Source organism: Accipiter gentilis, chromosome 29 (genome assembly GCF_929443795.1).
Source record: "Accipiter gentilis chromosome 29, bAccGen1.1, whole genome shotgun sequence".
Taxonomy (NCBI): Eukaryota; Metazoa; Chordata; class Aves; order Accipitriformes; family Accipitridae; genus Astur; species Astur gentilis.
Genome location: NC_064908.1, coordinates 174,619 through 199,938, shown reverse-complemented (window position 1 = coordinate 199,938; position 25,320 = coordinate 174,619). Strand labels below are relative to the sequence as shown.

The 25,320-nt window shown below is 39.2% G+C and overlaps 1 protein-coding gene and 1 long non-coding RNA gene across 3 annotated transcripts in view; one reads left to right on the top strand and one right to left on the bottom strand.

Annotated features, from left to right (window-relative positions):
- LOC126052495 (uncharacterized) overlaps window positions 1-25,320 on the top strand; it is a 55,923-nt gene that overhangs the window by 28,667 nt on the left and 1,936 nt on the right. The gene's annotated exons all lie outside the window — the stretch shown is intronic.
- NGF (nerve growth factor) overlaps window positions 10,095-25,320 on the bottom strand; it is a 34,843-nt gene continuing 19,617 nt past the window's right edge. The window contains exons 2-3 of one of the 2 annotated variants that reach the window (XM_049833223.1): window positions 14,415-14,555; window positions 10,095-11,119 (exon numbers count right to left, since the gene is read on the bottom strand). In XM_049833223.1, the coding sequence (XP_049689180.1) occupies window positions 10,388-11,107 (720 nt within the window). In that variant the 5' untranslated portion in view covers window positions 11,108-11,119; window positions 14,415-14,555 and the 3' untranslated portion in view covers window positions 10,095-10,387. The remainder of the gene's footprint in view (window positions 11,120-14,414; window positions 14,556-25,320) is intronic. The other variant, XM_049833224.1, reaches the window with a different exon arrangement.

The window sequence follows — 25,320 nt, the reverse complement described above, 5'->3', positions numbered from 1 at the left end:
AGATCAATGGCAAGACTGCTGCAAGTGTATACTTTATCTGTAGAAAAACTGGTTGTTGTGAATGTAAGGAAGAAACTCCTACAACAAACATCATTTTTCAGCCTAGTGCTGAAGAAGCTAGGAGCAGTTCCAGTTTGCAAAATCTTATTTATTAATTTGATTACACCTATTTGCCCTTGCATAGCTTTGATGTTCAGAAATCAGTATTTAAGCCTTCCTGCAGATGACAGCTGCACTGGAAGTTATTAATCACTGAATGAGTCATCTGTTCACCTGCATTAGACAATGTCTAAGCAGTATGATAAAGTTGAAGCTGACCTGAGTTTAGGGAAGATGGGATGAATATTATTTATTTCAATTTGTCCCAAATCAGTTGTAGATAAGACAGTCTGCATGTTAGATTCTCCAAAGAAATGTCTGGTTATTTTTAAACAAATCAGAAAATTAGGACCTGTAACGTCTTTAAAACATTGGTGAAATAGAGGGTAATTCAGTATTTCAAGTGCAAATTTGAAGGAAATTTCAAGGTTGATGATAACTTAAGTTGCTGGGGACACCATCTTCTTCCAATTTCAGAAAGATATATCTCTTGATGTAACTTAATTAGATGGAAAGTGGTGCATTTATCAGTAGTGCTGAGCTTATACAGAAGTCTGCTACTCGTGGATTGTATGGCCTTAATTTTCATAGTGCCACTCTCCTCCTCATGCTGGCTGTAGAAATTGTAATCAGAATAACTGATTCAGCTTGGGACATGGCAGAAAGCCTTTAGCTTTTTTCATAAACTTAGCGCCACAGTTCTCCTGGCTCTGGGGACTCTTACAGAGGCAACGAGAAGGAAGCATGAAAACTTCAACAGAAGGTTGTCAAGTGCAAATAAATGAAATTTTTTTTCTTTCTCTTTCATGTGTCAGCAGTTGGTCATTAATTATAACAGGACCTTCAATACATAGTAAGCTGCATTACGTGTAGGTCAATACTTATGTGGCAAGGAGTAAAGCAAGAAGATTCTGTTATAGATGGCTTTTCTGCATCAGCTAGTATCTAGCAGTCTTGTGGCAAAAAGTAGTTGCATGGTGTCTGGTTTTGGCTGTTTTTTACAGTTCAGTGATACAGTTGTGTGTAGTAATTCTAGTACTGTAGTTGTCAAATAACTCTGCAAGAGATACATGTTAGATGGCTGTTGAAAAATGGTGTTAGTGCCTAACTGTTCTGAATTTAGCTTCTCTAATAACTTGCTTCGGTCAGACATCTGAAAAGTTGTTTGCTTCAAACTAACAATAGCCCTTGCAAAGTTTGTTGTGTTTGGCTTCAATGATCTGCTTTGGGAGTGCGCTTTGAAAGAGAACTTCAAGAGCTCTTGCCTTCCTAGAATGAGAGAACTGGACTTCCATCATTAGTCATTAAACAGTCCAAGTTTAGAACAGCACTTTCCCATTAGATACTGCCTTCTCTATGTTACTAATCACCTAAACTTATTTCCATGATACTAAACTCTTATTCTTGCTCTCCTTGTCTATTCTGATTTTATAGTCTTAGGAAACTAATAGAGGACAAGGGATGTTTCATACACTTCTTGCATTCTGGTCAGCTTCAGTTCTTCATCTTAGCTAGTTACATACAGCTGTTCTGATTCAGAATATTTTTAATCTAAGCCTCTGGTTTACTGCTTGCTAAACAATATTTATGGCTAAAATTTCTTGTTGTCAGTTGATGTAAAAGCTATTGAAAAATTTGTACAAAATCTATCTGCTCATATCTTTACTGCCTTATTAGGAAATTGTTCTTCATGACTTCTGAAAAGTATTCTTAACTTTGTGTGGGAAAACAGAAGAAAAACTTGGATCTTACAATTACAGGTTTGCTATATAGGGGACATTTTCTAGCGAATTGTACATACTCTTTCATTATTTACCTATTCAGCAGCTCTTTCCTATGTTCAGCACGCTCCATGCTGCCTAAAATGTCATCGCATGGTGCTAGAGACTCACAGTGCATGTGTTTTTAGAAATTTGAGTTCCAGTCTATATGAAGAACCTAGAACCAAAGCAATCATTTGCAGTTGGTGGCATGAACACTTTTTTCCCCTTCCTTTTTTTACTGTGCATTCAGTCAATGCAAATTCAAACTGAATTAGAGCTTGACTGTTACTGCAACATACAAAACTGAATTTTGGAATTAGTACGCAGTTGAACTCCTAAATCAGAAAAGTTCTGTTTTAATTAGAACCTGTAATAAAAGTCTTGTTATTTATTGGTTAGTAGATTTCTCACAAGGGAATTTGGATTGTGCACGTTTGTTCCTTCCTTCCTGCCACAGCTTAACTTGTTCTCAGAGTTGGATTCTGTGCAGTAGAACTGGAATCTAACCAAATCAAATGATTCAAGAGGAAAAAGGAAAACAGAACAAAATCCCCAGAGGATGCCTATGATCAGTAGCAACAGCAGATGTGCTTTTCACAGAGATGCCGAGAGCATCTGCGCTGTGTTCATCAGAGGCTAAAGGTATTGCTTAGGTTGAATGTTGCTGCATAGCTTTATAACTGTATGATTCATTTCTCAAATGATCACACTTTGGATGACAAACTTAAGGGCAAGATCTTGCTAAATGCCTGAAGAGGGGCCACTACGTATGCTGGATTATGTAAATAGAAGTGATACAAAAGAGACAATCCATGAATCAGTGCATTCAGTACAGGCTTGCCTTTTCCAGGCAGAAAGATGCATCACACAGTAACTGAATTTGAGTATTAAGTGAAGCACCAGTTTGCAGAGTATGGTGGATTTTGTGCTTTAGTGCTGGCTGGCAATATTCTATTTAAAAGCCATGTATACCAAAAGCAATGCTTCAAAAGAAAAAGCCAGATGCATTTAAAGCAGTAATCCATTTAACTGATTTAGACATGGGCATTTTTCAGGGTTTTTTGTTTTCTTTTGGTGTAAAGCAAGAAAAATTTGACCTCCAGAACAGTTTGGCAGAAGCACAGTGGGAGAACCTCCTACTCCACCCTGGTGACTTTAATTATAGTCAGATTGTAGTGTCCCCATCACTTGGACAACAGGTAGCAAAATGATGGCTTTCCTGAACAAAGATGCACAGTAAAACTTTGCAGCTTCATAGTTCCTCTTAATTTCTTGAAGAGTTTAAAGAAACCCTCCAAAAGCTATGAATTCCCAATTCCATTGGGAAATATTTGGTGCTGTTTGAAGTCTGGAATGACTCTGAGGAAAACTCAAAGAATACTGAGGAAGTGTTTACTAGACTGATAAATTAAAAATAATCATTGCAGAAATGGTTATCAGTGGAAGAATAAGGACAAAATATTTTATCTGATAATTTGAGGCCAATGCCTGGGATCTGCTGTAAAATTGTGCGCACAGGAAAGGGATGAATCTCTGGTCAGAGAACTCTGTCCTGGAGAAATTAAGAATTCTCAAGCAAGGCTCCCTACCTTCTTGTTTGCTGTTGTCATGCTTGGGATGTTGTATTCTGTTCTGTACTGCATGTAACCTTAGCTTTTCTTATTTGAATCAAAGAAGTACTGAAAGCTGTCAGCTGAATGGGCTGAGGAAAGCACATCTCTGAATGTTAGCACTAAGGTTGTGCAGCTAATGTCACAATTTCTTTAAACCATTATGGAGCTGTTTTGCTCTTTAACTCCAACCAAACCAAAGGAACATCCATTTTTCTGATGAGATGTTGGTCCTGTCATGATTCCCTTATGCTGTCTAAAACCAATGGATGCTGTCTTGTGGCCGGATTGGAAGTTGGATAATTCTGTCATGTATTTTTTTGGTTTCAACCCTGGCCCCTGTGCCCAGGTGTTCTGCTGGATTGTTTTCTTTAAATATTAAACTGCTGTATAGTTGTTACTCCATATTTTGTTCTACTCTGGGCTGCGACATTCAGTGTTCCTTAGTTTTTGCTAGTTTCTTTTCACTTCATAAAGCAGCTAGGTTGAAGGGTGCTACTGAAGTGTCAATGTACAATCTTCAATGGTTATACAGACTGAGTGCTGGAATTCAAGATTGCATATCAAGTCCAATGACTTATATAATGGTAGAGATAGCATATCAGAATAGCTTATTTGTAAGCATCTAGAAGCTGACTTTTCTAGAGCAAAGAATTCCTCTAGAAGACAGCCAGAGAAAAGTGAAAATACAAAACACAGTGATTCCAAGCCCTACAAGTAGGTTCTCTGACAGTGGTTGTAATTGCTCTAATGAAAGATGTTGCTTACTAAAGAGAAGCTGGCAAGGGTGTGGCTTCTACAGCGTTTCTCTTTAATTGCATGTTTAAATAAGGGATTAGATAATGAAGCAGCAGTGTCATGTAGGGGATGAAAGGAAGCATATAGAGAAAGCACGACTGTTATGTAACCTGGCTCTCTCTCTGTCAAAATTTCCTGTCTGTATTGAAGTTGAAGTGAAAATAATCAAGGCAAAGCCCAGTGAAGTGTAGCCTGATTGCAGGTCTAGGCATTAGAATGGCCTTTCTGGCATTCCAGGCTTTTGGCATCAACTCAGCAGTAGGAATGATTGCGTAACCAGTAGGATTTTCAGACGTGTTGTCGTTGCCGTCCCCCGCATCCCCCCCCCCCCCCCCCCAAAACTACCACCAAACCAAAACTGTAATAACAGCAGTGATGAGAGGATGAGTCCCATGTTAGGTGATGGAAACTGATTATGGTCCACACCTTCATCTTTCTAGAGGACGATCTGTTTTCCTCCAGGCAAAATTTAACCTGCACTCCTTACTCAGACCAAATGAGCAGTAGTGAAGTTGTTGGTGTAATGCATGTGGCATTTGGCTAAAGGTGAAACCAAGTCTGGTCTGATTTGCTTTTTAAATACAAAGATCTTGTTTTTCTTTCATCAGAATCTGAAGAGATGAATTTCAGATTCTTGTAATAGTGACTATGCAATTCTTCCAATAAATCTCTTTCATAGCAGTCCCTCCTGCTGATCTTATCTTATATGAAGTCGCTTTCCTTTTTCTTAACCAGAATTGTTTTCAATCCTTATAAATATAAGTAAGGCTTTAACAAGAAATGAAGACACTTCATCTTTAGGGAAGAAGTTGGTTGTCAAGTTCATATAAATAATTAGAACTTGGTAGACTTCTTAAACAGTCAGAAGAGAATCCAGCAAACAGTGTGTAGCATTTGTTTCAAAAGAAGTGGAGGAGCTGTGGGTACCAGAGGCGCTCTTGAGAAGTGGAGGTGTGCTGCAAGCTTGCAGTTATGTTGAACAAAGTTGTTTTGTAGAGATCCTTTCTCACAGGTTTTTCAGTTATTGTTGCCTTATATAAATGAGTGAGTGGAGTTATCAAGTCCATTCTGTTGCAGAACTCTCCATGCTGAACTGCAGTCATGAATTAGCATATATGTTCAAACTGCAGCTATTACAAATGAAAGTAACTTATCCAAGTATGGATATGCTTGTCATTCCTTGGATACAGTGGAAATAAAAGCAAAATAAGCTGTTTTGGGTGCCTTTAACAGTGTTTCAGCAGTGTAAGTTGAGCTATGATGTCACCTGGCTCTTCAGTCTCTCATCCCTTCTCTTGCAGTTGTGGCATAGGTTTGATCACATGAGCTCTCGTTCAGAATCCAGGAAGTTCCTGCAGAGCAGTAATCCTGTAATTGTTTTCCTCTTTCCTTAAAATCACGTAAAAAAGCAGATTTCCACTTTTACTCTATTGTGTAACCTCTTAGTGTGATTTGCTGTAACTGCCATCAGTCAGTCTGATTTCTCCAGCAAATGGGTTTGTAACATACTGCCATTTCATCCGTAGCTCTCAGCTGCTGAGAGAGGGCACTGTTGAAGGCAGTTTCCCAATCAGTAAACATAACACTGATATTACACAGGAATGTGTATAAAAAAAAAAGAAGAAAACACAAAGGCATTTAAGCAAGGCACTCAAGTCTTTTTGTACCTGACTTTGCAGCAATACAGGATTATGTACACTAATCATAATCTGAGTTGCAGACAATAAAATGGCAGACTACCACATGCTTGATTGGAATTAAAAAAAAAAGAAAGAAAAAAACTAACCATGATAAAGGACAGTTCCTGAAAAGATTTACAAGCTGCAGACTTAACACAACTATGTTGACAGTTGATAATGGCTGTCATAGTTTCCCAAACAGCAGCACTGAATCAATTCACATGAAGTATTTGTAAAATGACTTACTTCAACACTGAAAATAGGTATTTCAAATTAGAATACACAAATTTGCATTGCTGTTTGTATTTAATCTGCATAATCTATCCCTAAAAGTTCTATCACTCTTACATGTTGGTCTGATATTCCTCATGGGTGTACTTTCTAGAAAAGCAAACTGAAGACAAGTGTTTTTGTTCCCCTTTCTGTACTCTGGCTAGAAAGCATTGTGTACAACAATCTACTATAACCTAATAATTAAAAGATCAAGTTACTGCAACTGAGACGATATCTCAGGCATCTCTAGCTGGATTTTATCTCTGGGGAAAAAAAACCCAACACAACAGCTTGGCACTGAGTTAGTTTTCTAATTAAATCTTGATGTACCCCTTTGCTTTTAAAGGAAGCAGAGAGCAGTCAGGATAATCAGTGACGAATGCATACACTGACTCATCTCCCGGAGGCATTACATTCTGAGACCAAGTTGCTGCTATGATATGGGGAACACTAGCTTCTAATAGACTGTCACAATGTGTTTTGTGTAGAGGAGTTTTTCATGCAGGTCACCTGCCTGATGTAGTATGCTGAGAGAAGCTTTTTATTGAGATAATTGGAAGGTCTTTATGAAAGATGTCTTGTCATTGGCTTCACTATGGTTTGGAAGACTAAGCTTCCAGTGTGTCAACAACAGTATCAAAAATGGTCTCCCAGGTTTTGTTCCGTTTCTGATTTTATTAACCCAGCCTGCTGTGCTGTAGACCAGTAGCATTTGTGAGTTTCTACACAGCAATTAATGCATGAATTTTGTGCTCCTTCATCCATGTATTGAAATCCCAGAAGTATGGGGCCATGTTTAACAGGGTCCATATACGTAACTGAAAATGTTCAAAAGTTCTTTCTCAGCATTTCTGTAGATGGGTGACAACTGTGAGCGTGACTTCAACAAAAAGAGTTATAATTTAACTCTTGCCTGGAAGCATGCAAATAGTAGCAAACGTCACTGAAAACCATATAGTCCTTGCCTTTCACTCAAGGCAGAAGCATTTCTGGCAGATACTTGTCTCATCTGTTTTCTGGCATGTCCAGAGATGACAATTCCTTACACCTCCAGGCAGTCAGTCCTGTACTTAATTTTTGGCTGTTCAGGGTATCCTTATCATATGATACTAACCTCTTTAGATTGCATGAAACTCTGTGCTTGGGCTTTATCAAGAATATTTCTGTGTTGCTGGAGGTAACAGGGAAGTGTGATGCCAGTTACTGCAAGAATGGCTAGGACTACTTGTTTAAAATCCTAGTCTTCAAACGTGGCACAAACATCTGTAAGTGAAATGAAGTTTGAGTGCTGCAGGGGGAACCTCACACATTGGGTTTGTGTAGCTATGGTCGGTGATGAAGCCTTATCTTGCCATCTAAGTGCACAGTTAATACAAAAATTTGAAATATGGCAGTAATTCTCTTCCTAAGAATGTACTTTTCCAGGTTTTTCTTATTTTAAAATCATAAACCCACATGTTCTCATTAAATTAATTTCTTGAAATACTTCACCACTTCCCAGTAGATCATTGGTCACATCAGTGTGTCGCACAGGCATAATAATAACATGTGCAGGGAGAGAAATGATGTATACCCTTAAAATTTAAGTTACAGGCTTGGGTTGGTAGCTCTAAGTCTGGATTTCCAGATTCTGCAGTTAACAGTGGGATCAAGGTCAAGTGTGAATGCATTTAACTGTCCTTTTCACTCTTCCACCTGCCCTTTTAGGACCTTTTTTATGAACAGGCAGGAAATGTCAGTAATACAATACGTCACTGTCATGAAGGATGAAACAGTAATCTAGTTTCAGTCTTGGGAGCTCGCAATAGAAATCAGCTGAAGGGATAAATGTGGAATAGATCACATCAATATCTGCAAGACTAAATAAACTCTCCCCCCATAACGAATAGCTAAATGTTTATTAATAGAAATTTAAGTCAAGGTCCAGATTTATAACAGTAGTTCATAGAGCTTTTAATGACAGCTTTTTGTCCCTCAGATTGGGTGTTATAGGTAGTAGTACCTTGTTTTTGGCAAGAATGTGCTTTAACGTGTAGTCAGAGGAACTCCTAAGTGGGCTGGATGTGGAAGGAATGTCAGCTCCCAAGATTGCTTTAAGGAGAAAGTCATTAGTTTCAGGGCTCTTTGAAGGAATGCCAAGTCTTACACATGTTTGGAATTACCAAATGTATTCATGAGACACTTTCAATTGCAGTTTTGTTATGTCAGTGGTACAACAATGGCAGTCTCCATAAACCTGGAAGTCCTGGATGAATAGCACCTTCATTTTTCCCTAGTTGCATTGTGTGATGTATGGTAAAGAGCACTTCTAAAGCAGATTTGTTACTTTGTCCATTGCTTCAAGGCCACCAGAAAGCACAGGCGAGACTGCTCCAATTCTGTGTTTTTCTTTGCCTCAGAATACTGTGTGTTTCACTGATCTCCCTCCATCTCTCCTGTGATGACTAGCAGGTGGCTGCCATGGCTGTTGTGTTCTGCTGCTGTGTCAGAGCATCTGATGCCTACATGATTGCACTGTAAGTATTTCTTAGTCTTCATTGCCTCCCCCTGCTCCAGAACAAGTCATCATTATTTGGAGCACACAGGACAGTCAGGAGCTTGCCCTCTCCTTGACCTTTCAGATAACTGACTATTCATGCAAATATTGCAAATATCTTGTTCTGGAGAGAGCAAAACATTCTCACTGGAATATTGCTGTCCCACATCATAACCACCTACTAGAGAGGGCTGAAAAGGGGCATACCAGTGATTATCAGGAATGGTATCTGTCTCAGTGGCTTCCACTTTACACAGACTGGCACTATCGTACCAGGAAGCATATTTTGCCTAGGTTTGGTTATTTCCATTGGCACTATTTTACCACAACATGTTTTCTCTAGAGATCTGTTGCCCTTCTTTGCTGTTTACATGGAGTAAGCAAATGTCATGTCTGCTTTTTTCGTTAAAAGAAATAACTGTGCATGAGGGAAGGCAAGGGTGAAAGTATGCCCTCTAGGATTTGGAAGAAACCAAGCTGAAAAACCTTGATGGTATTTGCTTTGAAACAGTTTCTGCAATGGATAACAGCTGCTCTTCCAAAGGAAACAGTGAGAGAAACTGCAGCTTTATTCCGTGTGCAATGACTGAAACACCCATCACAAGCCTCAGGCTCCACTGTCTACTTCTAGAGACCAATGTTCCCCAAAGCACAGAAATTATGGGCATGGGATTATATTGGGACTCCTTGCTAAAATACAGCCTCAGTGATTTTTTTTCTTTTTTTTCTCCTTTTTTTTCTTTTTTTTTTCTTTTTTTTTTTTTTTAATTTTCGTCTATCATGTATGAAAAGACTTGCTCCTGTGTCAAGTCCCCATTGCCAAAATACTAGCTTGAGAGAATTTTCAAAGTTTAATTATAAGCCATATGAACTTTTTAAAATTTACATATGTATGTTGACATTTGCAATCCCATGACTCTAATATAGCTCATAGATGATGAGCTGTAAAATACCATTTTAATGCAAAAATATGTACATCTAGATTCTACTCTTGTGCAGACAAATGTTCCAAAATAATTCAGAATGGATTATTTTTGCAGTGAAAATGATTTGGCTATTTTAAAAAATGCACTAAAGGTCTTTCTTAGAAATTTATCTAGCAACATGAAGAACTAGTATATCTACCAGGAATTCACTATGATGATTAATTATATAAGACTAATATCTTTCTGGATAACTAGTAGAACTGGAAGCAAGTTTTGAAAGGTCTTTTTCAGTCTCTTGGTAGTTGGACAAAACATTTCAATTTAAAATAAACCTACAAGATTTTCACCGTGAACTGGCAGGTTTTGTGAGGAAAATTCTTTTGTTGTGGAAGAGAGGAATATGTGTGAAAACTGTGTGAAAAATGTTTTCTTTCTGTAGAATGGCGAGCAAAGATTGTTCGGTGGCCCTGTGAATATTTCAGAGTTGTAGGGCTGAATGAGATTAAGGTGAACATCTTTTGAAGAGTTCTGCCAGGAAATAAATAGCAAAACACAAAAGGTTTCCAAAAGAGTTTAATAAATAATGAGGTTCTTTCTGTACTGTATAAACTATAAATATACCATGCAGTCCTTTATAACTTAAAATAATTTACAGACTGAGGTAGGGGGGTAGGAAGATGTTGTCATGGGGTTTACATCCATCTCAGGGTCTCCCAGACTTCCTGCTGAGCACACACACACAGGCTGTGTCAATTCGAATAAATCGCCAGGCTGCTTGCTTGCCCTCCATTGTCAGCGCTTTGACAAAGGTGTGTGTTGTGGTACAGTAAGAGTTCCAGTGCTTTGCATCAATCCCTCGGCACCCACTGGAGACTGGCTTAGGGTCCCTGCACTTGGTCTCAAAAAAGTACTGCTTGAAAATGTTGTTGTTAATGTTGACCTCTCCCAACACTGTCACCTCTTTGCCTTTGATGTCAGTGGCTGTGGTTTTGTCTCCAACCCACATGCTGACGCTGTCACACACTGAGAATTCTCCCCGATGTAATACAGGATGTGTGGTCCTCTTGGTCCTGGCAGTCCTGTTGAGAGAATCTGCATTGCTGAGAAATCCTATATTCTGTCCTTGCCCAGACACTGGGGGGGGCTCTGTGCTGAACAGCACCCAAGGAGACCGGAAACGCCGCCTCTTAAAAAATTTTGGGTCCATGGTGATATTTATAGCTTCTCTTCTACCTATTGCCCAAGTAGAGTGGCCATGGGTTGTTGGTGGAGCTGCCTTGGGAGTGTGGTGTCTGTCACTCCAGTGGGTATTGAGCAGGGAGTGTTCTGCAGGATACTCCAGTGGAGCATTGTCCTCTGACTTTGGAGCTGCCTGTGTGCCGATCAAAAAAGCTATAATCAGAGTGTAGTACACCATGGGCATTACGCTATGCACCTAGAATGAAAGAAAAATGTAATGTTACTGTAAGCCATGCTGGCACAAATGGATGCCATTGCTGTCAATAAATTTATAAGATACCCAGGATCATACAGATTTCATCAGGTATTCATGTGGGTGCCAGATGTTGTTCTTCCGGAAGAGCTCATTCAGACAGCATAGATGTTCTTAATAAAGTGAGAACATTAGAAAATAATAGCTAGATTATTATTAATTCCTCTGGTATTTGTTATTAGAACACTGTTTATGAAGCACTTGTTTGGTGTTATTAATGTGGAGACCATATGGTGACAGCATGTTCCCAGGAGTAAAATCTGTACTGATTTTTGCAGCAACCTTTTTGGCCAGGGCTGGTCTCTTGGCTGCAAATACCCTGCAGAGTAGTGAGAGTAGAAGCAGTCCCTTGGCTAAAATAGCTGTCCGTTCAGTTAATTTGTGTGCAGAGGTGTCCTTGGGGCTAGGGTGGGGACCATCAAGCTGGTACTTGTGGAAGGGGGGAAGCCCCAGTGAGTCGTGCCATTATCACATGCTCAACAGCCACACTTACCTGCCTTGTGGACAGGACCCACCACTCTGGCTGGCTCAGCAGCCTCCATCTATTCCATGTGCCCTTTTGGGATGCACCACATTCCTGATTTTGGGCAGATAAAGCCCAGGCTCCTTCCCAGAAGAGCTCAGGCATCACATGTCACAAGGGCAGATGGGATTTTTCCATGTTCAAGCTGCCTATTAGGACAAATATGGATATTACATAGGAACACCATGGGTGACAGGCTACTTCTGGGTTGGCATCTTAGGTGTGGCATAGCTAAAACTATTGTGGCCGTAGTACTGGGAATTATGTACAGGGAAACACCTTCCTTTTTTCAGTGCCGTGAGCAAGAAGCTCCACAATTGTCACTGCATAGCAGATCCAGTGTCAGTGCTAGTCTTCCTTCGATCTGGAGAATACAAACATCTGTTTGGGTGTGGAAAAGCATAAGACAGATGTCTCAAACTTTGCTAAGAACAATTTTATGCTAGAAGACCAGCAGCAGCAATACCTTGTTAGGTAATTACCATGTGTTTACTAATTCAGCCACATGTTGGGTTAACAAATCAGCAGCAGGCATCCTAGGACTAAGAGACATTAAAAGATGATCTGAAATCGCAGTTAAGGGCAGACATTGTATTTCCTCTGTGAAGACTTAATAAGCAGAGACAGGGTATAAACAGAAAAAAAAACTACCAAGCGAGGCTCCTCCCCTGTCTCTTTGCCTTGTTTTGCCTGACATGTCTCAGCTGGCCCTGAATTACACTGTGTCCGGCCAGCAGGCAGGCAGCCGCACATAGACTGGACAAACAGGGTTTTGTAAAAGAGGAATCGGGCTCTGCAGTTCCACTGTGATTTCCCAGCATGTCTTAATGTTTTTTTCTGGGTGTGGGTCAATTACTGTTGAAGTTCCCCCTCCCTCTCTTTCTGTTCATCTTTCTCAGACTAGAATCCCAAGCAACACTAAAGCACTCAACCAGAGCTTTAGCTTTGCTAGATCACAATCTTGTAGCAAATGCAGATGTCCCATAGGATCTTGTGTGGGATAGTCTTTATCTCAGACAAGAGCTGAAATGAAATAACAGCAGTGTTTGTGCAGGGCTGGGGAAGCATTTAAGAAATCAGCAGGAGATGCCAAGTGAAGGTAGTGACTGAAGAGGGTGAAGATGCTACAGTCCTGCATCAAGGGAAGAAAAGAAGAGAAAGGCCAAAAGCCACATTAGCAGTTGTCTGTGCAACAGTTGGGCCAGAAGAACTGGGGACAAAATGATGATGAGGAGAGTCAAATCTCTCTCTTGGAGAAAATCCTTACTGTTCCAAAGCTACTTTAATTTGCTTAAAACAAGGCTGAGGGTTGCTGCCTTCCCACATGCTGCTCGTGCTTGAGCAGTCATCATCATCTGTATAAGGAAATAGAGCTGGGTGTAGCTCAATAGCTTGGCTGTGCATGATTCGGAGAGTAACCCCTTGTTCTACAACCAAATTAAAATCAGATGGTTCATTACATCTCTAAAGAGTTAGCTTTCCCGACAGAAATGTTAATGGAAAAGGTTTGCAGAACAAAATCCAGGCACAATTTAGACATGCCAATAGCAGCCTCAACCTATTGTGTTTATACATAAACCCTTTTTTTATTATTTCCTTCTATAGGAAAGAGACGTTGCAATGTCAGCAAAGAGCTGTTTCTGGTTTTGTGCTATACAAGATTCACTGCTCTAAAATGCAGCTATATTTATCTCCCTTCTCCGAGTTTCTTATGTTGCATATGCTAAGATTACTGCTTTAAGGCCATTAACACAAAATCAGAAAGATCTCACCGGCTTTTTTTTTTTTAAACTTGCCTTGTATTTCCTCTCCTTTTGGTAAAGCATTCTGTGAGGAGTGTGGCCCAAACACAGAAAAAATGTGTTTGGGATATCTGGTAGTTTTCCCGAAGAGTCAAATTTGAATTTTTTAATCAATTATTAGATTAGTGGAGAATAGAAACTGGCAGATTAAAAAAGTGGACTAGACTTGATGGCAACACAAGTAAAAAAAGTTAACATTTAAAGAATAGGTATGCCTTAGACTGTGAGGATTGTAGACATTTTTGCTGAGACATACAGGTATTTCACAGGCCTTTGGGGGGGGGGTATTTTTAAACTTTTGCACATACTTCGTTACTAGACCCTTTCATGGTGCTTTCTGGAAGTGTTCACAGTGCATGTCAAATGCAGCCATCTGAACTTCCAGGGAGATGCACAGCTGCCAATACTAGTGCTGGTAGTACTTGGGTATCTGTAACATTGGCCACAAAGGTTATCACAGGCATTTCAATGCCAAAAATACAGAAACTGTACTAAAACAGAGGATGTTTAATGAGAACTGTGACTTCTAAGTGCACCGACTCTCATTATCAGTAAACACCTCCCACAAAAGTTTTGATGTCTGGAGACAGAATAAAAGAAGACAGAATAAGTGGAAGCTCCCATTTTAGCCAGACAATAGCTAGCTAGTCGCTGTTGGTGAAGCAACTTGTTTAATAAGTCAAAGAGCTAAGCTTTTCCAGAAGTAAGAGTATTAAATGCACACTGCCCTTGTTATTCTTTAGAAGACAGACCAATGATTTCTTAAGTTCAGGATGACAGCTGTCTTTCCCACTTGTATGTTGGTCAAGTGTCATTTAAACACTTCTTCTGGTATAGCTGTTCAGGCTACTGTGTGATAGTGGTAATAGACAATTTCAGTCTGTTCTGAGAAGAGTGTGTGTGTTGTGCTTACCTCTGAGTATACTGCACAAAAAACTGCTCCCCCAGCAAGGTCTTTATTTCATCCAGACGCTGAGCTGGGATTGGCTGCAGCATGCCATCGGGCCAGTTTGACTGCGTAGCTGAGTCTGGGAGTTGCTTATTCTGCGTTCCACTAGAAGTAGAAGTATTTGTTTCAGTAAATAGTCAGGAAATAAGTGTTTTCAGTACCATTCCCCACTTGGTAGCAGGCATACGGGCACAGATTCACTTGCTTGGCTCTCTGAACTGTGCCTTTTTCACTGCTACTGTGTAGAGGTTGTCTAAAGTGCAGTTCTCGACTTTGAAGAGTAGCACATTTTTAAGACAGAACTACCTTTATTCAGCACCTTTACCAAACCATGGTTAACAATCCACTGCTCCTGATCCCTCGGGCATCTTCCAGGCTCACCAGAAACAAGAGTGATGCAGCATAGTGAAGCAATACCTGCTGATGTCACTATCTGAGCTCAGTTTGCACAGTAGCGATAGACAAATGAGGACTTAGACCCCTCATCATCTTCATCTGGGAAGCAAGTCCAGTAACAAGTGAAGGCACCACAAGTTGCGTGCCAGCAAATGCAGCCAATGTAAAACTGATCGGCTACTCTGCTTGGTTGTCCAGACTGTTCTAAACAGCACTATCACCAGCCCTGTGTCCTTTTTCTGTCACAGTACTTCAAAATGTTGCACTCTTATTGTCAATACTCAAACACTCAAAACCAGAGACATTTGTAGTACCTGCAGGACATGAACCTATCTATGCCCTATCCACAAATCTGCCATGCACCCATCTTAGTGACACAGTTCATATCCCATGCTTTCTCTTCTTAGGATGCCCTAAATGGTGGAAGTTCTTTAGAGACCCTGAAGAAGGGTTGCCAGCATGCACACTACTATACATTCTGAACAGCCAGTGGAAAGTAACTTTTGTTTCTTCACTGAGTTTTTGTCGAGAAAAACGGTAACATTGTCAGTGATTGTAATATTCCACATGAAATACCAGCTACCTACAGGATAGTTCTAGCCTCTCCCATCCCCCCATCAGTGAGCTAAGTGTGAAGAAAGGCAGTTGCAAAGTTGGCTGGGCTGTTTTGTAGTAGTGTCACATTTAGTGAAAGTGAGTAAAAAAAAGTGTGCAGCACAGCAGATTGGAGTGATAACATCTCACAGGTTGTCCAGCGATAGCAACTGGACTCTGCTTGATTGTTTGGAGTGTGAGTTCCACTTGAGAAATTGCTGTGGGTTTGTTTAGTGAAGAGGTGATACATGAGATCTTTCATTCAGACATGGAAAAATTAAAAAAGAAAAAAAATATTCTAAGGCTCTTAACACTGCCAGAGCAAAAAGACGCTGTGTGCTTAAAAGCTAGCAAATTGGTCAGCCTCAGTGCTGGATGTCTGCAATTTTAGAGGAAAAAACCCCAGAAAATCAGTATGCTGTACGAAATGAAACTTGGAGACAAGCTTGGGATGACATTTTGGGGGGTACACCAAGTATGTCCTTACCTGATGGAATCTATTTATCAAGACCTTTGGCGAACTAGCATTGGTGAGGTGAAAAGACAATGAGTTACCCTCTTTCTGTTCTAGGCAGGCTTCCTTTTTTCACTAGCATTAAGCCAGGAATCAGGTGAAGGCCAGTGACATACTTGAGTCTTCCTGGCGTAGGAGAGAATCTGAAGACCTTTCACAGGCCAAAGACCTTAAACTTTGGGTTTTTTCTGGTATGTGATTCAAAGTGGGTCCAAGAGAGCTATTTGGCTGGGATACTCTTTTGAGTGAGGCAACATAAACTGTAGACCTGTTCCCAGATTTAGGAGAAATTGGCCAGAAGATGAGTAGCTGCTGAAGCCTAGTGAAGAAGAGGAAAGCAATGGGCTGAAAGCAACAGTTACAACAGCAGGGAAATCTCTTGGTCAGTTCAGTAGATAATCAGAAGGAGAATCACAGATTGCCATTTGTTGGCAGAGAATTATCTGATTGTGGCTGATGATACTTGAGAACTGACGATACAAAACCTGCAGACATATGAAGGCACATATTAAATGCTTGTCCTCTGGCTAATGTAAAGGCAGAAATAACTCCAGTCTTAATTACTACACTGCCAATGGTCATATGGACCCCAAGTCAAAGGAAAACCATTATTTTCCTCAACAGTTAAATTCAGCATACTGACACCTTCTCATCAGAGTACATTTCTGATTGTAATTCATAAGTGCCATTGAAAGTGATAGAAATAGTATTTTATTAATATTAAGTCTTTAGATAGCTTATCTGTTCTACTTAAAGGTAAATGAGGATTGTATAAGGTCCTCCTGTACTGCAAAAGATCCTGCTGGGTTCAATGTGGAGATTCAAGTGCATTTGCTAGGGAGAACATGCTGCTAACATCAAAGCATGAACTGGTTTCATTTTACACCTGCACAATTTCTGTCCACAGGAGAGCTGGCTGCCAGTAACTGTAGCCACTGGGTTTGGCTCTTACCAAGATCCAAATACAAGCTACTTAATTTTTAAAAATCTAACTGAAATCTTCCAAGACCGTTTTCAAACAGTGCAGGGCACAGGAGTCAATCGGTTACATGCTCATTGTATCATGTTGTGCAACACTTCTGCAATGATTTGGCCACTCTGTGGATTTGCTGCTGTCTGTAGATCATGCTCTACTGTACCTGTGTGGTTGAAGTATTTAGGGGTTAAGCTAGTTAAAGTGATATGAATGTGTCAGGTCAAACAAGTTCTAAAATCCAAAGCTTCATGCTACCAGGCAGTATGCTACATTTTTGCAAGAATGTACTAGTAAAGTAATAAACCTTTCAGTCGGCTCTTGACAGTTTAGTAACAGTAACGATAGAGCTATAATATGCTGGCCACTGCCAAAAATAATCCAACAACTTTTCCAACTGTTCTGCCACCCTGAGAAAACACTGCTTCAGTTCCAACTGGCTGGTTTTTAACCACAAAACAGTTTATTTTCAGCAGGGCTTTTTTAAAAGTTCTTTTACTGTCTTCTTCCCGGATTCCGGCTTGTGGTGGAATCCGGTAAATGATGCAGTGTTGTTCAAATGATGCAGAAGACAACATCCATATACTATTCCTCTCTACCTACCATTCCCAGAGATTAATAAAATATCCTACCGAAGTAAGTATTTCTCCAGAATTTACATGCACTCAGGATTACAGACCTGGGGCGGTAAAAAAACCCCCACTTCATTCTTATTTCTTTGTCTCAGCACATATAGTAGAAGTAGTGGCATATTATAACTACAAAAAAGTGCTATTTGCACATGAATGCTTCATAGGGGTTTACAGTAAAACAAATACAGTATTTACAAACTGATCTAAGGGCTGTCTGAAAAAGGTAATAGTAGAAATATACATGATCCGTCTCCCTCTTTCTTTGCTTATTTGGCAATCACACAATAAAGATGTCACTAGTAAAAGTTGAAGTCTAAAAGCAATGTTACAAGGGGCTTAATGTAAGACCGGAGAAATGGATCACATGTAAAAGCAAGTGGTTCTGTGTCTTGGAAAACTCTTTGCTTGCAGGCACCTGCAAGTGAAACAAGTGCCAAACAAACCAGTTATCCTACAGAATCTGAGGAAGAATGGATGAAAAGGTTGTGTTGCCTGGAAACTTATTTAGAACTGAAAATTTAGTAAATTTACTAAATGAATTGCTTCCAGTAAGAACAGCAGTGCTTAAAATTGTTGCCAAATCTCTGTATAGATCTCTGTTCCATGTAAAACTCCCAAACTTGTAACTTGTGATTCCAGTGCAGATCAATTTCAATTCAGACTGCAGTACTTGGACAGTTAACAACTGGGTTATAAAGCATGTAAAGATATATGTGAAAGTTTTGGAGTTCTAAGAGCAATTTATAGATTGACGCTTCTCAGTGAAAACTGCTGTTGAATGTTGGCACCTCTGGTTTTGCTAGAATACAGAGATATAGCTCTTTTAAACCTGGAAGCATTGATAAAGTATCATTACAGTGGGGAGAAAAAACGGTGTAGTATGTTGAAGTAGTTCCATTTCATGACCACCACTTGTATAACTGGAAATACAGCATGGAAGATTGGACTCCAGGACATCACCCACTCTCCTTCCCCAGGACACTGAACAGTGCAGCTTCTCACTTCAAGAATGTTAATGTTTTATTTTAAACTTTCTGAAGGAGAGAAAATGGAAAATTGATTTAGCACAACTCCAGCAGACCAGTAGTGGTGACGTTTAACCAACATAAACTCCTGTCTCAGGTATTCAGCTCTGTCAGGACAAATCAGAAATACTTCTTTTGCACATCTGTCACAAGCCTAATGTTCTAAATAGCTTTGCTGGGGGGTGTATTTTAAACAGAAGTGACTGGTCTTAACCAACCCAGGAGGGTCCCTTCCAGTTATGTGTTCTTCTAAAATCAGCTTTTTTCACGGAATAATATTATATATACTTGATGGTAACTGGCAAAACATCAACACCATGTTTTGCTACATTGCAGGGGTATTTTTACATTTGTGTTTAAAGTGGATTGATTTTGCTCTTTCATTGACTCAGCAGGAAAGGCCAGGGGAGACAGATGAAAACCTGCAACTTGAAATTTACTTGAAAAACATATAATTACATTTCAGATAGTTCATGGTCTTCTGATGTTTCTTATTTCTGGTTACATTTGATCATGAACAGTGGACAGCTTTCCAGCACAGAAATTTGCTCTGGGGCTTATAAGAACTTCCCAGTATCCATCAGTCCCAGAGCATTCGGATCACTCTGAGAAGAATCATCCTTGAAATTAACAACAGTTTTGTTTTTTCTCATACCTGTAGAATGAAGAGAAACAGCTGCTTTCTTCTTTGCTGCCAATGTAGTGCAGTTAAAATATATTTAAGTCTTAAAGGAGCATGAATTCTAGTAAGTCAGTTTCCAGCAGAAATTGTAGTCTCACTGTACTGCCTTGTTTCAACTAGAAACAGTACTCAGAAACTGCTCATGCAGGTTTTTTTGCAGGATCAACAATAATGCTGTTCTTTTATACAGCGTGGTACCTCTAGAACAATCATTGTGAGGTGAAACAAATTTTTTTTTGTCATGACCAAGAACAATAGAAGTTTTAGCCACAAGTGTATGTAAAGCTTGCCTGCTAGGCCAGCTGACAATCAACCAGCACTTTAGTCATGATAACCTCTAAGTTTTAGTTTACAAATTGTACGAATGCAGTGGACTCCTTACTGTCAAATCACAGTCCTCCTTTAGGGCAAATCCCTACCTTACGGTGTCTCTTACAGTTCTACACAGACAATTTATCACTTCTTAGTGTTGGTATATTGGCTGAGTCCCCCAAACGCTCTTAAGTTAAAAAAAGGGATTCTGTCATTAATAGTCAGACTGCACTATGGCAGAATTTAATACACATTCTCTTGAGACAAAAGGGAGTGATCATTTTCAATCACATCTCACTTAAGCAAGTGAAACTTTGACCTTTTATTTTTAAGTTGCACATGATTTAGATCCAGCCACCAAACTTTACAGGTTAAAAAAAAAAAGTGTTTTTTTACAAAATGATGATTTGCTTTCCACTCAGAAACACAGAAGAGTTTTCTACAGTGAACTCTAAAGGCTGAGGATGTGCATTCAGCACTGAAAACTTTTCAGTTTTCAGCCCAATTCATTTTACAATTAGCTTTTGCTGACAGTGTGATCTGAGTGTTTATTGCCACGTGCTTTTGCTACATGTGAGTGGGGATAGGGTGGGCAGCAAAAAGTTCCTCATTATTGGTTTGTCAGAGATTAATGTACACTCTGTGTGTTAAAAGTGTATTCTGTCATGTATGGTTGGAATGTATTCTTGCTTTCCTTGAAGAGTGCCATTTTTTTTTTTTCTCCTTTGAGGTTTTTGTCTTAGCATTATACAGTTCTGTAAATATGAGATTGTATTGCTTTGTGAAATCTCACCACGTGAGACTTGGAAGACCGGGAAAATAAATAAAAACCTGGTGGAGCAATCAGTAATTAAAACCATACTGCTGTGTTACATTTCTACCAGCATGAAGTGAAAACTAAGACCAGGCCTTGATTTTATAACAGGACACCTCTGACACCTCATGTAGTTACTGTCATAGTACTAAACAGGTGGGAGCATCCTCAACTTGAATGAAGTGTGCTGCTGCTTGAATTCAAGGAACAAAATTTTCCAAAATGCTTTGGCAAGCCTTTTTGTTGTCTGTAGTCCATAATGTACCAGTAAAGCTTTAATTATGTTTCAGTTTTATTGTAGATACTTACTATTTATTGCACACAGAGTACTGATTAGGCTGTTAGAGCACAGAAACCAGTGATAATATGTAAGACCTGCCTGTCTTGTAGGTCTTGAGGTTCTTGGGTATCCTGCTGCTTCCAATAATGCCTGACAAGGTAAAGTGAAGCACTAGAATTGGGCTATCAATGTGGTATTACTATCTGTAAATGTTAGTAAAAATGAAGCAAGTAGGTCTGTACTACAGAATATTTTTTAGTGCCTTATTGTAATAGAGAAGACAGTGCAGCCTTCTAATTGCACATTCACCAGATTCCATTAAAGTAGCTCCTATGCTAGTAAGAGAAAAGATAGTTTAATGCTCAGTTTGGCTCAAATACAGCAAGTAAATTATTTTCTAAATAAAAATAAACACTGGCAATAAACATAGGCATAGAATGTTGTAGTCTAATGCATGATACAATTTGGGATGTTGTTTTCTGTCATTCTTAAAGTTGTTGGCATACTTTAGGGATGTGCAACAAATAAACAGAAAGGATGTTTGAATTTTTTTGTCTTTGTGATTACAGAAACACTGATATATCTTGAATTTATGAAATGACGCGCATTTCAGAAGTGAGCTCCCTGGTGCAAATAACCTAGTTACTCTCAAGTCTCCTGCAGTTCATCCTGCAGGTGTGGAACAATAAGGGATTAGGCTTGTGAGAATACACATCTGATTTACCGATTTTGTAATTCATATTACAGGAAATAGAAGAAAACCAACATCATAATAGCAGGAAATAATAGTTTTCAAAATACTGTATGAGCCAATAGAGTCCCCAAAGTATTTGATTAGACTTTTCCATTTCAGAGATGAGAAGTGTTTGCTTTATTCAATAATGACAAAAGAAGTAGTTCACACTATATAGGGTTTGACCCAACAGTGAATTTTGTGCAGTTCTTCCCAATGGACACAATATGGAGCATGTGTGCTGTGCTAGGGCTACTGGTAGCAGATGGTTTGCAGCCAGTAAACTGCTGCTTGTTGTCTGGTATTATTTGCAATGATGAATGATGTGCTTGGCTTTCTGTGCAGCAGATGGGATCATGGAGGTCATCAAAATAAGCAACAAATAGTGTATTAGTTTTATCTCGCTGCTTCTGGTGATAAGAGAGAAAGGAGGAAGGGAGGCAGTTGCTGCTGAAGTTGCTGTTAAAGAGAAGGTGTCTACTGGCACATCTTCCTCACTGAAACGAAACACTTGAACAGGTATATGAATTAAAATCTAACAGTAGCAATTCGGAGAAAAAACTTCTGAGACCTGAGAGGCCTTGAAGGGAATCCTTAAGCCATTATGACTAAGAGCAGTGTCAGAGGCACTGCATTTCAGCTTTCCCTTGATCTTAGCTGATGAGCAAGAAAATGGGAATTTCTAATGGACTCCAAATTTCATTCCTCTATTATATCTACAGTGACTCATTCTGTAAATAATAGCTTTATGTGTGTTGAAGAGCCAGTTGGAAGCTACCTGTGTCTCATACACTTCCTTCTGTTCCAAATGCCTCCAGTACTGAAATGTTCCTTTGAGTATTTCTAGGGAGAGCAGCAGACTAAGAAAAATGCTACCCTGCAGCAATTAGCATGCATCATGTCACCATGATCATCGTCATCACAGGATGTGCAACAAATAACTACCTCTAGATTTCTGACTCAAGTTTAGTCTACGCAAGGGTAATAACAAGAATGCTTGATAGCCCATGATGTATCTGTCCATTTTGGGTACTTAAGGGAAAATGGCACTATGAGTCTTGACCTGCAGGGTGGGGATTCACCAAATCAGAAACCAATAAGGCTTTGAAAAATGCTTCTTAGGGTTTATTTTATGCGTATTGGGGCATAAGTAATGGGAATGGGCTTATTTGCAAGAGCCTAGTTTTATCACTTCTATCCTTCTGAACCAGTACATAAATACTTCAATTGCTAGTGCCTCTGCAAAGAAGCCCAAAAAGAGGAAGACAAGTCTATTGCCCCTCACCTTCATTGACACTCCACTGCCTCAGAGCACAGGGTGCCAAGTGAAGCTACCTTATTGGAGAGATGCAGCCTGCAGCAACAGGTGGTGGTTTCTTGCAGTAGGTGATGGAGACTTGTGACACAGGACAGGCAGAGCTCAACTTTAAAAGACTCACTTTGTAACTACTGAGTTGTAAAGCATAACTGAGACTTCTGTTTTTAAGAATGTAATGTTTGGCATCATGATACTCTCACATGTAGAATACACTCACAGGAATTTAGAGTCATCAGCAGTCATCTAAAATGGGGCTTCCTTTGGAAAACAATACATGATCTTCAGGTTATGATGGCCATACCACTAAAAACTTGCAGTGGGGTACAGCTCTTACTGTGACAGATTGGCTGTTAGTACAGTGTTAAACATGCACAGAGCCACCCTGACAGAAGAGAAAATTTTATCCGATTTAAGATATCAAATACAAACTGACAGTCATTAAATAAAAGATACAGAAATTGTTAGGATAAAAATCGCTGAATACAGTGAAGGAAAAAAATGAATTAATGGTCACTTAATAAAACTAGTGAGAAATCTCTCTGAAAATAAATGACAGAAAACACCCTTAGAAGCAGCATGTGAATCTGATTCTCCTGAAGTTGATGGCTTCAATGGCATAAAGCTGGTAAAATTAAGTGAGCTAGGAGTAAGAATGCCAGCTACAAATAGGTTATCTGAGCATACTAGAATTGTATATAATCTATAAAGCAAATCCTAAAATTAATGATTGACATGTGATGATTACTTTGGAACTTTCAATATAGACTTCAAACTGTGTATATATATATATATATATATATATATATAAAATAGGACTCCAGGGGTTCATAAATCCTAATTCATTGACACAGAGGAATGACTAAAGGATCTCAGGCACTGACAGGAAAACTACTGCAGCAAAAATGGGATTAATCCATCCCACCTATATAAAGTTGGATGCCTTTGAGGTCTATGGAAACAGATGCCTCCAGCCTACCCAACTACCAGCGAGCATCAAAGATTGCTGCTGACTCACAGTTCCTGTCCAAACACAAGAAGTGGAGTTGTTCCCTAGTTGCTGCTTAAAACAGCGAGTCCAAAAGAAATGCATGAGGGTACACAGCCTGTCCTTCTCTCCCTCTACACCTTTCCCAAATGGATCTTGAGCTGGTTCTGCCAAGTGTCTAGCTTGCTGTATTTGGACCTGAGGTTTCCAATACAAAATGACTAGAAATGAAAGAATGGGAATTTCAGACTTTATGAAACTACTAAAATCAAACTGGAATTCATCTGGGAAAAGAAAGTATGACGGCAATCAGACTACAATGTTACTATCCCATCTTACAGCCAAAAGTAGTTAAGGCAGAAAAATACAGTATCTTTAAGGGCCAGTAAACTTTTCCAACTAGTGATCTTATTCCAGCTATTCAGGAGGGAATATAAAGCCTGATTCTTGTCCAAACCCTGATTAATAAGAACCAGCTGAATCCTAACAGCAATGTTAGCATTTAATTTTTATTCAAGCTCATAATTTTCATTTTTGTTATCCTTTTTCACTTTTCTGTACAAAGAAATTTGAAACAAATGAGATTTTTAGCAACTGGACATGTATTGTAGTGTAATGGATAAAATGTGATGACTCCAAAAATGAGGTAGAAAATAAAAATGAGCTGGTGTGTCATGATCAGATTCCCAGAGATAGGTTCCATCATCTGTAATGTTTCTCTAGATCTTGAATTTGGAAAAGAACATTATGTAAGTACAAAAAGCATCCAGAAATTATGGCCAGGATCCTCATGACTTTTGATACTTGATGCTGGTGTGTTTCAGGCTTTCCTTTTCTAGTCATTCTTTACATAAAAAAGGAATTTTATCTTCTACAAATCTTCCAATGCTTTTATAACTATTTTAAAAGCCTCAACAGTATTTTAGTGGGGCAGGAATTCTGAAAATACAAAAGGGAGGTTGAAGGTGTCTGTACTTGGCAAGTCAGAATATAGGAAGGATGCAGCAAAGAACGCTAGAGTTGAGAGAACGTTAAAATGTATGTTCTACTGAAGATGAGGATCTGGCTGCACTTGATAAAATTTTGTAGCTGGAGCAGTTCAAAATGACATGTTGGGGTTTTTTTCCATTTAAAAAAAACCCTTAAGGATATAGACAAAGGATTGCAAAATAAAACTTCCACCTTATGAAATGGAGATGCTCTTGTGTTCTTCAGAGATTTCTGAGATAGTGGAGAAAGAGTCAATACTGAAACAGAGTATTACTTTGCATATGTAGGATATTCCATCCAAAAATGTCAAGACATTTTACAAGCGCTTAATCCAATGGGCCTCACCACTAGCTTATGGTCTATCAGTAGAAATGACTTCTGTAGCAAGTGAAGAACTTGGAGAACATAGGATTCTTGCCTAGCAGTAGCTATGCTCCTATTCTCCTGTGCCCCTTTTTTTAAAAAAAATTTTTTTAAACTTCTAGGATATTCCTTCCTATTTCTAAATCTATTTTACCTTCATGAGACCTATGAAATTCAATGACCTTCTTAGTGATTGAATTCCCTCTCCAGTGATTTACTTTACATGACAATATGGAAATTGTGACAAGCAAACTCAAAT